At 39.3% G+C, this 14,527-nt stretch overlaps 1 protein-coding gene and 1 non-coding gene across 4 annotated transcripts in view; both read left to right on the top strand.

The window, feature by feature from the left end:
- arhgef10la (Rho guanine nucleotide exchange factor (GEF) 10-like a) overlaps positions 1–14,527 on the top strand; it is a 111,346-nt gene that overhangs the window by 6,065 nt on the left and 90,754 nt on the right. For all 3 annotated transcript variants that reach the window (XM_063473623.1, XM_063473624.1, XM_063473625.1), the window contains exons 2-3: positions 6,052–6,348; positions 9,869–9,896. In XM_063473623.1, the coding sequence (XP_063329693.1) occupies positions 6,057–6,348; positions 9,869–9,896 (320 nt within the window). In that variant the 5' untranslated portion in view covers positions 6,052–6,056. The remainder of the gene's footprint in view (positions 1–6,051; positions 6,349–9,868; positions 9,897–14,527) is intronic.
- trnap-agg (transfer RNA proline (anticodon AGG)) lies at positions 7,949–8,020 on the top strand. Its single transcript has one exon. It is a non-coding gene; the product is annotated as a tRNA-Pro (tRNA).

Genomic DNA, 14,527 nt, shown 5'->3' with positions numbered 1-14,527 from the left:
CCCAGTCTATTTCTTATTGTTGAATCGTGAACACTAATGTTAACTGAGGCCAGTGAGGCCTGCACTTCTTTAGATGTTGTTCTGGGTTCTTTTATGGCCTCCTGGTTGAGTCGTCGCTGTGCTCTTGGAGTAGTTTTGGTAGGCCAGGCACTCTTGGTAAGGTTCACTGCAGGTTTTCAGGCTCACTCACTGTGGATTACTGGTGGCCCAAAGCCTTAGAAATGATTCTGCAACCCATCATGGCATGATGGTTTGCTTTTTAAGATCCTTTAGCCTATTTAACTTTTCCAGAAATTCAGCAGGCCTATCCAAATCTGACTGGCATATTGGAACAAAACAGGTTTTGAATATTCCTTAACAGGCTCCAAATCTTGGATGAAACTCTTTTTTTATAGCATGTATACGGAAGAAATATATCAACATTTGATACAGGCAATGTCTTTGGGCTTTTGTTTTCTAACATTTGAATTGTAAGGTGAATAACACCATATTGATTAAAATGTTCCTCTAGACCTTTGAGTAATTGCTTTCATTCACTTCTAATGGCTGACTGCAGGACTTATTGAACTTAACCTTTCCTACATATGTTTCTGTCAAATCCTCCAACTAGTGACGTATTATTAACCTCACAGGTAAATCAAGTCATATAGAGACACCCAGATTACACGTAAAATCATCTGTAATGGTTTTGCAAAAGAACAGGTGAAAATAAAAGAGAAGGGAATTAACATAGATACTACAGTAATTTGAGCTAGTTTGCATTAATCAACAATCCATTTCAAGCCTATGCAGGTACAGCAGTCACTTAGTCTTACACGTTTTTGCAGATATTTTATACTTAACATACATTATGTTTTGGTTAAAAAAAAAGCTACTTCATGGATCAGGATATTCTTCAGCATTTGAACAGTAAGGGACACACGTGTCTTGCCCACTATTGTGCTGTGTAAACAAATGGGATATGGGGAAGTCGCAGTTAGTTCTACTGTTTCCTTGATTAATGTGACATCACCAGCAAATGCGCTGTTGTGAGCTGACATTACCACCAAATCTCTGTACAGCAGAGGGCATATGAAGGCCAAAATGGTTCTTGAATGAATAATATATCCCCATATGTCTGAACAGTGAAAACATGACAGCAGATCTGGGAGAAAGTAGGAATAAACGATCAAAAATGTGTAAAGATAGCCCTCTTATCATATTGTGCTTACAGTGTGTTATTGTATTGCACATGGCCTTTGGCACAGGCGTCTTGTGAATCTCTCGTGATCATTCATAAAGTATAAACCAATAAGGCTTATCTTTTGGGTTCAAAGTCTTTGGTAGGGCAAGTCTATGTGTAAGCAAATCCATGAAATCCACAAATGTCTGTGAACAGCCTCCCACTCAAATTGTTACGCCTTTTGACAGCCAAAGAAAGACATATTCCGTTTGTTCTCAAAGAACTGTTTGCAGTTACTAAATTGGCCAAGTCACATTTATATCTCCTGATAGGAAGTCCACCGGGATGCTGAAGAAAAGATGAAGAAGGAAGGAATGCCAGCGGCAGAATCATCTCTGCCTGGCACTGTTTGTTCCTGTCAATGGTCTGCTAGTCTCTCATTGTCTGCTGAGTGTTTGTGTGCCACTTTCTGTAAAGGAAAACCCTAAAGTAGTGGTGCTCTCAGTGACTCTCTGTTGGATCTTTCCAATGCTGTTTATTCAGTCATCACCAGCTGCTGTTCTTTGCTTCTGTCTATAGATATATACAATATAGTCAGCCACTGACTGTTGGCTGTGAGGTTTATCTGTATTTGGTCTAGTACTAAATATGAAGCCCAGCAGTTGTTTTTTTCTTCTAACTTTAAACTCTGTGATTTTAATTTCATTTTTAAAGAAAATTACACATCCTTACTGCTTTGTTAAGTTGTTAAGTAAACTACAATAGAGAGATGAGATGGAATCATGGAGCACAAATTGGATGCCAAGGACCCACAAGATTTCACTCAGTAATCAAAGACAGCACACTTTGAATGGAAATAAAATGCAGACGAGAACAATACTAAATATGCAAATCCAACAACTGCCACATTTAAAGTACGACAAGGTTTCAGCTACAAGGTACTCTGTAAATGTGTGTCCTGGCACACCAAGGTTTAAGCGTAAAAAAGACACGCATATTCCACTTTCCCTGTACACATACATCCCTCCTCTCATTACCACATTTGGTACACAGTGAGGGAGTTTTCAGAGCCCTATGTAGGTCAGGGACAGGGTGTGTAGGAGGTGGTTTCATCTCTATTCTGTGATGTATCTCATTTTCCCCACAAGAATAGCTTTCACACAGAACCACTCCTGGGGCTCTTTATTTTTCTAAGCTTGAATCTTTTTGATGGCTTGTCCAAATGCTTTCTTTCAAAGAAAGTTTGCTCAGAATACCTGTCATTTTAATTCTGAGGGGGCTATTTCAAGTTAAAGATTCTGGGTTGCAGTTTTCTATTAGTATTCACACCAGAACCTTAGTTTAAGCCACCAGCTATCCTGTTGTCTTGAAATAATTCATAAACATCAATATTTCCATTGTCATTCATGTGTTGGCTCAGGCCAAGTCTGTAGTGAAGAAATGAGAATGATTCTCCATCCAGTAAGGCTTTTATCTGTGGAAGCATGGCAGCAGAAACTTTCCAATAAACTTAGTGTTAAGCTTGGCTGATGTTTATTTTTTCACTATTTTACGTTTTTACCCTACTAACATTTCAGTCTGGCATGTGTATGATAAAGATGGTTAAATTTATATTCACCTAAATAAATACATAAATAAAATGAACCAGTATGAAGGAAAGGTATGAACAGTGGGCTGACTAAATGATTGAACTTTGCTACTTGGCTAGCTGGCACCAGATAGGCTACTATGTTAAACTAATTATGTTATCAAGTGCTACAGTCAATGACTGGCACTGTACCCCAACAGTTCCCCTCCCCCATTATAGCTATAAACAAGAATACTGAAAAGTATAATGGGGGGCTCTGTCCAAGCCTTTCCAAAAGGGTCACTGTTGACCACTCAGCTGAATTCTGCTGTAAATAATACTAAGACATTGAGTTTCATAAAGAAAAAGATAAACACCATTGCTGATAAGTTATTGCAGTAACAACCCAGCTCATGTTCATTATTTGGGTAATAGTAGCTCAGTGCTATCACTTAGCTTAACTTAGGAAGACACTGATTTCGGAGCACATGAGTGTATGCAATTCAAACTTTGGGAAGTACCTCTCATAAGAGGTCATTCATCAGCTCATGAAGCCGTAGCTTTAAAGCATGATCTCACTTAAAAATTGTCAAACAAACGGAAAAGTGTTGAAGAGATTCTTTGCTGACAGTCAGTGACCCCAACTGTTCCAGTGTGTGGTGCGTTTATTAGCTGACTTCTGCACCTTGAGAAAATGTGTGTGGTTGCATAATGGTTCCTGATGTGGTTTTATAATGTTTTTTTCTGCTTGCATTTTTTGTATTTTTGTGTAACCTCCAGAAGTGGTCGAGTGTACATGTGTGAATGTAAGTGACACTATCAGTGTAAGTCTCCTTTCTCTCTCCCTGTGATTATTTTGTTACTTTTAGAATAGCTCATTACTCAAAATCTAAATTTGTATTTAACTGATAATGACATTGGTAGTTCAGGACACCTCTGCTTTCTTTTGCTTGAAGACCCATTCCAGCATGCTATTGTACACCAGCGAGCTGAATGGAGAACCAGTTTGAGGTTTTACTCTCTTTAGTCGCAGCTTTATAAAATAGTCCACAAAGCAGTATCTGTGTTGGCTAGCTCACCTTTATCACTCAGAATACCCCCCCAAATTTTATTAGGTACACTTTAATTCTCACAGTCTCATATTTCAACAGGTAGCTAGGCTCTGTTAAATGTTCCACCACCATCCCTCGGGTGGCATTTTCATGTACATTACGTGACCTTAATACAGGTCATGGAATGCAGTATCAATTTAGTAGAAAGAGGAGGGTCTTTTTAAAAAAATGTTTTTAAAAGGGATTTCTAAATACACCAGCATAATGCAATACTGTGATATTGCACAAACCCTATTGAAACATTCATGCATTCCTGCTACTTTTTTCCTTTAAAAAATCCTCCTTTCTTTTACAAAGAGATACAGGCTACACAGCCATAATCCAAATGTCTAGTGAATTAATCAGTACCTCACCGCAGTGACGAATGTAGAAACAATGCTTTTCGAGGACAGAACAGAAGTTTTTTTGATCCACAAAAGAGTCATTGTTGAGTTGACCAGGGAGTGGGCCGAATGGAGAAACTGTGTATGTGGTACAGAGGTTGTGAAAGAGGTCAAAGGCTGTGTTGGCATGCAGTTGTTAACAAGCAGAGAACCAGTTTCTGAGGAAAGGCTTGTGCTCGCTATTAAATTGTTCTGTTTTGTGTTAATTTAAATACCCACAAATGTTAGCAATATTCCAACATTTTCCTAAAACTATTGTTAAGTTTTGGGGACTTGAATCTGTCCTTGTGTTCCTTAAAAAACACTTCCAAAATCACCATTTCCAGTTTCTGCAAAAATGCATGCTTAACTTTATCTAACACTAACATGAGGTAAGTCAGATGAATCAACATGATAGCTTCTTAAGTTAGTCTACGGCCTTCCTCTGCAGAATATCCTGTGTTCCCAGAAGCAATGTTTTTCCTTTTTTTTAGCAGCAATGCAAAGAGTGGACTATAATAAAACACCAACTTAAAAACACATTCAGTTATTTTGTGTTATTTTAATTACCCGAAAAGGAAAATGGACAGAAGAAAGAAAAAAAAATAACACTCTAGTGTTCATGTTGGTATGTTATTGGTGTTTTAAGATTAAAATGAAAACTAATGAACCTACTCTTCAAACACATTTGCTTTAGGATTGAAAGCCATCACTAAACCAGAAGCACAGCACAAATAAACATCATCCAAATTGAGCTGTCAGCATGCAGTAAAAGCTAATGAGAGCCATAACAGACATTATCCTTGTATCCAGGTCAAACAAAATTGCTCACAATGATTTTTACAATCCTCAAGCATCATGTTTCATGGCTGTGTTCCCGTGCAGCCATCCCGTGTTTAGCTGTCATTTTCCCAAAGCAGTCTGACAAACTGCCCCCCTAATCCCAGCAATGTTCCAGCACTGGAAGCAGTTTGGTGCTAATCGAAATGCAAAGCAGATGCTGGGTTCGGGAGTGGTGCACTAAAATGGGCCGAAATGGAGTAAGTACAACATATTTAATAATTGTGCGGAGCAATTTAGTACCTTGTGGGAATGTGTCATAGAAATGATAAAACAACAAAATAAAACAGAATTTTGAAAGTGTGATTGCAAAATCACAATGAAATGGCCTTTATTATGTGTACCAGTATGAAAGACTCTAAAATCATAATGTATTTATTGAGAAGACAACATGAATTCAGCTTCTTCTTACAGTGTTCTCTATGCATTCATAAAACAGTTATCTGTTGTGTGAATGCCTTCATTTCCTTAGTATTTAAAAAAGTGTACATGAATCTTATTTCTACAAAAAAAAGTCCACTGTTCATCCTTTTGTTCTGAACACACTGCAAGGTTAAAAGTTCATTTTTTCCGGATTGGTGTTGTTTAGTAAAATACAGATCTTTATCTCCTACTTCTTTGTGGCTCTTAAGCAGCTTTGGTATGTTTGCAAAGTTAAGACAACATTCCAATCTTCGAGCTTATTTACCTTTTTGCCTTGATCCTGGTATTAAAAGTGCAGTGATGGGAGTTAAAACAACATATTTAATGTCTGCACAATGTTTTGTGATGGAGCAGCTTATTATTAGACTTGGGATGATATAATCACCACCGTTTCTCTGCTTTCTACTTGGAGTGTAGTATCACCCTGTCATTCAGTGTGTCAAGTAACCTTATCTTTTTCAATGCTGAGATCTTTTTTGATTATGTGGACACGATATTTTTTCTTGTTTTGTTCTCTAAGTTATTATCTGTTATGAAAATGTTATAAACAAAACCATTTACACTAGACGTTTCACTCTTTTTCAGCGATTATGTCTACTGTGGTGTCTCAGCAACTGCTAAAAGAGGATGGAGAGGATGATGACGAGGAGCAAGGAGAAGAGTTTGAGTTTGATGACAGTACAGATGAGGATAAACTTCAGGAAGACAGTAAGACGATCATAGACTGTGTCAAACCTGTCCAAGCATCAAAGCATGAAGACAACGTGACATCAGGCAGCGTCTCTCAAACATTTACTGACAGCACACGGCTTCCTACAACTTCACCTTCTGCTGGACCAGACAGCGTTGCCACCAAGGATCCAGCTTCAGTTTCTACCACAGGTAACTAGTTTCCAGAAGTAAAATGGGTATCAGGCAAATGCTCATGTGGCTTCTTAGTTATGTATTTTGTAAAACAATAAATAAATTCTACAAAAAAGCATACGTAATTGACCAATCTAATGTGTACACTGGGGGCTGTGCGATTATGGTTATTATATTTTTTAGCAGGAAAGTCAGCAATCTTCTTTAAACAGTTATTTATAGTAAGCACATGTGCTATTTATTTATTTATTTTTAAAATATTTTTAAATGTCAAGGGATTTGCCAATTTTACATTTGAACTGAAACAGATAGTCCCTTTGAAATCCTTTTAAGACCACCCATTTACTCCCTTTTTTATCTTCCACTACAAAACTTAACTCTATCAAACATATCAAAGCCACACATCAAACAGATAAAAGACCATGGGATTTCATACTCACTTTGGGTGATGGACTGCATACAGTCCAAGTCGGTCTCAATTGAAATGATTGTGCAATACCATATATTAAGAAAAATAACTTTCAGAAATGCCTTTTTCCTTCCATTTTTTTTTTAATTTAAGAGGAGGATTTTATTAAAAAACCAAGTGAAAGGCCGCTCTTGCTCAGCTCGCTAAAAAATTCCCCAGGCATCAGAAAGTATTAGGCTATTTCCTGTAAAATTAACTTCTGATTTAAGGCAGTTTCCATTTACAAAACAGATGACGAACAGCCTGAGAGCCTACTGCCATGCGGTACAATGTAAGCCTCACAGTGGAGAGGCACAAAAACTGACAATTACAGTCTTTGTGCTTCAAACAACTTGTCTAGATCTAGAATTACGTATAATTTTCCAGACATTTTCACACCTGCACAGCAATGCTGGCATCGCCACAAAAGATAAAGATATTCATTTTATTAAAACGTAATGCTAGCCATCCAAAGTGGACCCAAGTTGTGGCCTCCGGCCGCATGTTTGGCACTCCTCAATGTTAGCAAACCGCCAGCCAACATGCCGACGCTTGTCACAGAGCAACAGCAGCCTGCAGACACAATCCACCTTTGCATAATAACAGTATATGATTGCATTCACAGCAACGAGCTACCGCAAGGTAACTTCGGGCGGCGATCGTGTGGGTAGCTGTTAACTTGTTCTTTACGGAAGTTATATTCCTTGTTTTTTGCTTTTTGCGAACTGTCTTTTCATCTATGTACAACCCTGCATCAACAGCTTTATTGGGCACGCGGTAAGGCTAGACATTCTGGTAAAGCCTCTAAAATGGACACAGGTAAACAAATGGATATGAACAGAAATATCTAAAAAGAGTAATTTACTTGTGTTTAAAAAAAAAAAAAAAAAAATCTAATCCATGTCCTGAAATTATTGACGAAACTAGCTGGCATAGTTAGATATGACGTTACTCAAACTCAGCACTGGGCAGCCGCATAAACTAGTTTATGGACAGCAGTTAGCGGTCATCGGCTTTTAAGGTAGTAAAAGACTGTCGCGGTAAGAGATGCACAATGCTGTTTCTTAGACGTATAGCTACTTTTCTATACATTGTATCCCGAAAACAGGTAACACGACACCCAGAGCACTCTCTGAACACCTCTAGCCTGAACAGCAGTGTGATACACGTGGCTCGTTGGTCTAGGGGTATGATTCTCGCTTAGGGTGCGAGAGGTCCCGGGTTCAAATCCCGGACGAGCCCTAGGCATGTTTCATTTTTATTAGTAAAATTCACCAGTATAGGTGAAGAGAGCTTCTCTTTCAGCATGCAGTGGTTATTTGTGCATATTTATCTTACAGTTCTATTTCATTTTCTTTAATAATTTGTCTCATGCTTGCTGCTTTGCTATTATTGAAGTTAAGGACTTCAGTGAATTACACAGAGTCGGTAGGTACTTTCAGCTGCCCTTTTGTTTCCCAAGGGGTTATGACAGGACATGGATCACATGTGTGATTTGGCACAGACTTTTTTTTCCCTTCCTCGGGATGGGCATCTGGTGTAATATCTGCCCCCTGAGGCTGGGTGTTTCTCCTCCTGGCTTCTCCCAAGAATCTTTTGCAAACACGATGACTGTGTAACCTACATCATGGATTTACCACCTTCATAACAATACTTAGTCTGTTTTCATTGTTATGTTTTCTTAGTACTAGATTACAATACAGCTGGGGTAGGCACATGAGCCTCCATGACCCTGAATTAGATAAGCAGAAGAGAATGAATGGATGGGTGGATGGATTATAATTACTCATGTAAAAATTTCCAGATGTGGAAATACTGTATAATTTATAAAAATGTTTTTAATAAGCATCCAAAGCTTTGCACTCAAAGTTTTACATCCTCCTGTCTTTTGGTCTAAAAAGCAAATAAATGTCTGTCAAATGTAGTGAGATAGAAGTATGAAATAGAATAAAGTCAGCAGTATAAGTGAAAATGACTGTCTGGTTGGCTGTACAGGGGTTTCAAGTCATCAAAATGATACCTATTCTGGTTACAAAACTCTATTAAAAGTACCCTTAAAGTACAACTGAAAGTACAAATGTAATAAAATGGAGCTTTCTTATCCACAAAAGTGAAGGTTGCTGTTCTGATATTTTTCACCTGTGAAACCCACAAGCTCCAGCCCTGTGTTATATTACGCAACTTCCATTAAACTGCCCCTGGGCATAACGGTGAACTGCACCTACTATACCAATGCCTAATAGCTCATCTCAGGTAAGCTGAGATGTAAATGTGATTTTTTCATCACTTAATGTGATCTGATCTGTTTTCTGTAGCAAGACAGAGTCTCAGTGACTTCAACCAGTTGCTTGTGGCTTTAATCTCTCCTTAAAAGGATTTAATTGTTGCCCGAAGCAGACAGGCGCTAGAGAGCAGAGTTAACTTTCCTCTTAATTGGATGAACTTATGTAGATATAAGTATGATATATTTACTACCTGGCTAATGTTGCCAAATAGGCCCTGGTAATTACATGCTCAGATAAAGAGGGAGATTTAGGTCTTGGAGAAGTTCTGTTGGACAAAGTGGAGTGATTAGTCCTTAATTAAAAAGCTTTTTTAGCAAGTATGTGTGGTAATCCGTTAAGTGGGCTGTGAGATGCGTAGGGGAATTCTGAGTGTCGATAACAGTGTGTAGTGGAGGTCTTATGTAATCGAGGGCTGAGAGCAGCTAAAATGTAGATTCTTCCCTCACTTAGATGATTCAAGCTTTTGTGAAAGGTGCCAAAGGAGATTGATTGTAGCCTTTGATTAAGAGCACCTTTTTTTGTACAGAACGTATGCCATCAGAATACATTACAATCATGCAAATCACTTTTAGCTGTGGTTTATACACATATTGCTTCACTTTTAGTAACACTCATGAGTTTATTTAAATTCTAAACACAAATTTAGTTTATGAAATTTTCTGCGTATGAGTAGTAAATAAATAATAAATACACCAGAGTCACAAAATGTCTTTTTATCACGTGGTAAAGTTTCATTTTAAAGTTTTTACGTAGTACTTCATTTCGATAATTTGCCTCATGCTTGCTGTTTTGCTCTTTTTGACAGATGTTCCAGTTACTGAGTCACCCAACTGGTAAGTTGCCTTTGATTATGATCAGACCATGGGGAAAATCACTAAGGGGTGGTGGAGAAAGTAAACGCATCTCTATTATTTCATTACGCCTGCGATAATGTCATGCTTGCACTTCATCCAAACATGACATTGAGTCGGAGATACTGTGACGTTATAACATTTAGATGCCAGATGACATGTCACAGATAATGACAAGAGGTGATGCCAAGTATGAAGTGCTTCTGCTGATACAGTTCTAGAGGGAAATCACATGATTGCCTGACTCACAATGATGCATACAGTATATTAGGATTAGCCTCATCTATAATTCCTAATGTAGTAATGTAAATTTTACAAGTCTTTTTTGCAATGCAATTTAGTTTTATTCATATAGCACCAAATCGTAACATATATCAACTTAGCACACTTTACATAGTAAAGAATAGACCTGGTTTCTCTCCATTATCCTTTGCAAATGTCTCCCTAGTGGAAATGAAGCAAGTCTAAATGTATGCATGTACTGACAGTGAGGTGCATGTCGATTACAAAAACGGGGACAGTGTTTCTGTGAAGACCCGTGTGTTTGTTTTTGTCATTGCTTTGAGTAGAACAAATTGAATTCCATTAATCTTCATTGTATAAGTGTTGTGGTACCTGTTAAAGCCCTGCACATATGGAACGCCCACAGGTTCATTCCAGTTTTTTTTTTTTTGTTGTTGTTGTTGCTGATTAGACTTCTTAGAACTGTGTGGGTGTGTATGACTATAAATGACAGCTCCCTCCCTCGCCTGTTAGCTTTGCTCTGAGATGTGGGGGAGGACTCCATGTACTCATATCTGTACACAGAGTCCTCACATAATTCCAAGCAGAAGTCTGACTGCCTCCAACCTGAGGAGTGGTCTAATCAGCCAGAATAGCTGAATATGCTTGTGTGGGTGTACAGGGACATTAGGAGGCAGATCACGCCATAACTTGGCGCATAATACTAACTGCGTGGTTCTCTGCCACGGGGAGTACATTTTACTTATTTTTGTTGTGTTTTTGGAAATATTACATATAATATTTGACATTCACGAATGAAACTTTCTACATGCATGAATACATGATAATCCAGTACCTGACTCTGAATCATTGGAAATGTAAAATGAACAGCAGACAAAATATCCATTCCTGAGAAGGTGCATGAAATGACCTCGATATTGATGCAGTCAGAAATCATCTTTCATGCAGTTAAGATGATTTGCTGTGAGGCGTCTGCATAGTAAATGATGATTTGATAGTTTATTGATTCCACTAAGGAAAGTGTCTTTTTGCCTCCTGCTCTCCACGGGGAGGTCAGCAGTCAAAGTCACTTACAGAACAGAAACCCAGACACTGACGGGCAGAATTAGAGTTTCTCCAAAGCATATTTCAGCTCACCGTAAGCATGAAAGGCAGTCATCCTATTAAATCCCCAAAGGTAAAATCCATTACGCCAGTCAATAATAAGGAAAATAAAATGAACACTGAAATTAGCCGCAATATACAAACACTTGACTTACACTAGTTATATCGTTAAAGCTGAACTTATCAAGAGGTAGATTATCCTAGATTCTAAGTGGTATGTTTGCTTTAAAAAAAGGACAGTTCTAGCTACCCATAATCACTCAGGATCACTCAGGGTTCACGACTCAAGTATAGAGCAAAAACTGACCCGTGTGTTTCAGTCCCACAGGAGAGATATTCTGGCACACATTTAAGAAAAAGCTGTACAATGTCAGTGATAGAAAGGTGTCAGAACGCAGGAAAGATTGCTGTGTGTGGAGATATGTAGCGACAGACTGGTCAAAGAGCCCACACTGACCCCATCTCCTCTGTTGAAAGTGCTTTAATAGGCATGTGAGTGAATGGAAGTAGACGTGGTCTGATGAGTCACATTTGCTGTTACACCGTGTGGTTGACTGTCTATGTGGCAGCAGGACACACTATTTAAAAAAGGCTGCAGAGGCACGCTATGGGCAGTATACTGGGTCTTTGCACTGATTTAGATTTTATTTGGCAGTGTCGTCCTTTGGCAGATTAATAGCTCTTACTCTACTACAAAAATTGTTTCGGAATAGATTTAGGTGTTGACTTGGCCTCTGAATTCCCTGGTGCTCCGATCAAATATCTGGGGGTTGTGCTGGAAAATTAAGCTGTTTTTTGTTCTTCTTAGCTTTGTAGCTTATACTGCTTTTTGTACTATATTTTACACACTGACCTTGTGTGCAGTTCTATTGTTTTTAGTTCTGTCTATGAAAAAAAACATTAAAACTACAAAAAAAGACAAAAAAAACCCTTTGGTTTGAGATCTCATCAGAATAATTTCTCTCTACCCTCTGTGCTTGCTTGATGGAAACCATGAGGTCTCCCACCTGTGCTTCTAGGAAGTGTGTTCAGAAACCTCTGCTGATAGTTTGGATTCCTGTCGACTTTCCTGTGCTGAAAGAAGTTGCCTGTGTTTGTACACAGGTGTGAGCGTGTCTGTATGTGTACATTTCTGCTGTGCGCATATGTGAGTGCATAAATGATTATATACGTGTGTGCTTGCGTGCCTGTGTGTGTGCGATAAAGTCACAGCGAGGTCTTGGCAATTTCTCATTCAGGAAGATTTCTGCTGAGTGCACATTTCCAGTTGGTTTAGTCAATAGTCTGCCTTTTAAAGAAAAGCTATCAATAGCACTTTCCACAATCAAGGTGTTAAGACTGTCAGCACATCCACTAAATCTGTCAGCAGTTTTAGAATAATATTGCCAAAATTACTTTGCGATTGTTATTGTAGAAATATGTTTTTTTTAACACTGCTATGACAGCACATCAGCTCGTTACAGCTATTAGGCTCAAAGCAGCACTTCTCTCCTGAGTTTTATGTGCATGCCAGTGTTTGATACCAGCATTTACCTCTGACTTCACATTTTAACACTTGACAGATAGTTTTCATTAAATGGATGACACGGAACCTCAGCAGTGAAAAGATTAGCACAAAAGATACCATGACAACGTGTCTGCATGCATCTGTTTTATGCACACAGAGCTCTAACCTTACAGAATAACTTTTCTTTTTCACTTTTTATTGTTTTTCCCCACAGAAGTTTTTTGCCTTCACCTTTTTTTCCCTTTTGCAACTTTGCGGGGAACTTTACACATTTGCCCTTGGAAAGCAACGTGTCTAATCTACCATGAAGAACACATTTATTTTTCACAGCCACTTTGTTTGAAGAACTCTCACCTTGTGCTTCCCTCTGTTGGTTGTGCTGTGAACGAAAAAGAAACAAAGATGATTCTGTAAAAACATTCAAAGCAAACTAGTATACAAATATAATGAGAAGCCATGAACTCAAGACTTGCAGTGCAGTCTAATTGGAGTCTGTCATTGCTGTACAGAAAAGCTTGGCATTAACACAATGTGCAATTTGGAAAAGGTTCAGGATAAGTAGTGGTCAGATAAAGGGTTACTCAGTATGCTTAATAAAAACACTAAAAGTGCTACTGTTTATTATTTGTTCTTTAAATTATGTTTGGACACATTGACTTAAATGAAGATCATTCAGATCACTGTGGCGGGGTGTGGTTTGTGGTTCAGCTGGGGATGTGTTCACAACGTTTAGTGGCGTGTAGTGTCTGCGCTGCACTCAGCGGTGATGCGGGGGTCGTCGGACGCTTTCTCTGGTGAGAAGGAGATGGCAGGGCCCCGCCGGCTCCGGTAATTCACTCCATGGGAGATTTTCCACTCGAACAGCATCGTGATGACACCCTACGCTCAGCCTTTCACCAAGTGATAAGAATTGATGGTCACACGGTGTGCCCTGATGCAGCGCTGACCTACCTGCATTTTGTATTGATTAAAGATGGGCTTTAGCGAGTGAGTCGTGACACTCGCACAGAAGAGGAACACGCCCAGCTGTTGGCGCCTAAGAGCTGCTGCGAAATGAATCTCCAGGCGGCTCATTATAACCCAGTGGCAGGGATTATGGGATATGACAATACTCTGGAATGAATTATGGTCCAAATTATTGGCCGTGCATTCGGGGGGATGTGCATCGATGGTGCGTGTCCAGCCTGGGATGTGAGCTGGTCAACTGACCGGCCATACCAAAAGAGCCTTTGCGCCCTTTGCCATTAGTGGAGGACCCTTTTGAGCACATTGGTATGGAGCTCTTCGGGCCATTTAACTAGAGTGCATGGGGCTATCTTGTATTAGATCTGGTGGATTATGCCACTGAACAACATTTCTGCAAGGAGTATGGTGCAGGCGCTGTTTCAGGTCATCTCTTGAAAGAGATACTGCACATTGTTCATGTCTTGCTCACGAAAGGAGCTGTATAAATTACTAGGCATTAAATTGGTTTTTTGCAATGTGGGAGGTGACCCAGGCATCCACGGGATTTTCTCCCTTTGAATTACTGTTAATTACACCTGAACAGAGCATGTGCAGCGGATGGCCACGGTCCTGGAGTCCCTGAGGCTGGTGGGTTCACTGGCAACCCGAAGGAGTGTGTGGTTGGATAGAGGGAGGTACAGTATTTGGAGTACCACTTGGGAGGTGGGCAGGTGCGCCTTCAGATAGATAAAAAAGCAGCTGTCGCATCCTGCCTGCGTCCCAAGACCAAAATACAGGTGAGGTGGGCTGGCTG

Source organism: Pelmatolapia mariae, linkage group LG5 (assembly GCF_036321145.2).
Source record: "Pelmatolapia mariae isolate MD_Pm_ZW linkage group LG5, Pm_UMD_F_2, whole genome shotgun sequence".
Taxonomy (NCBI): domain Eukaryota; kingdom Metazoa; phylum Chordata; class Actinopteri; order Cichliformes; family Cichlidae; genus Pelmatolapia; species Pelmatolapia mariae.
The sequence above is the reverse complement of the archived record's forward strand: the minus strand, read 5'-3'. Positions and strand labels throughout refer to the sequence as shown.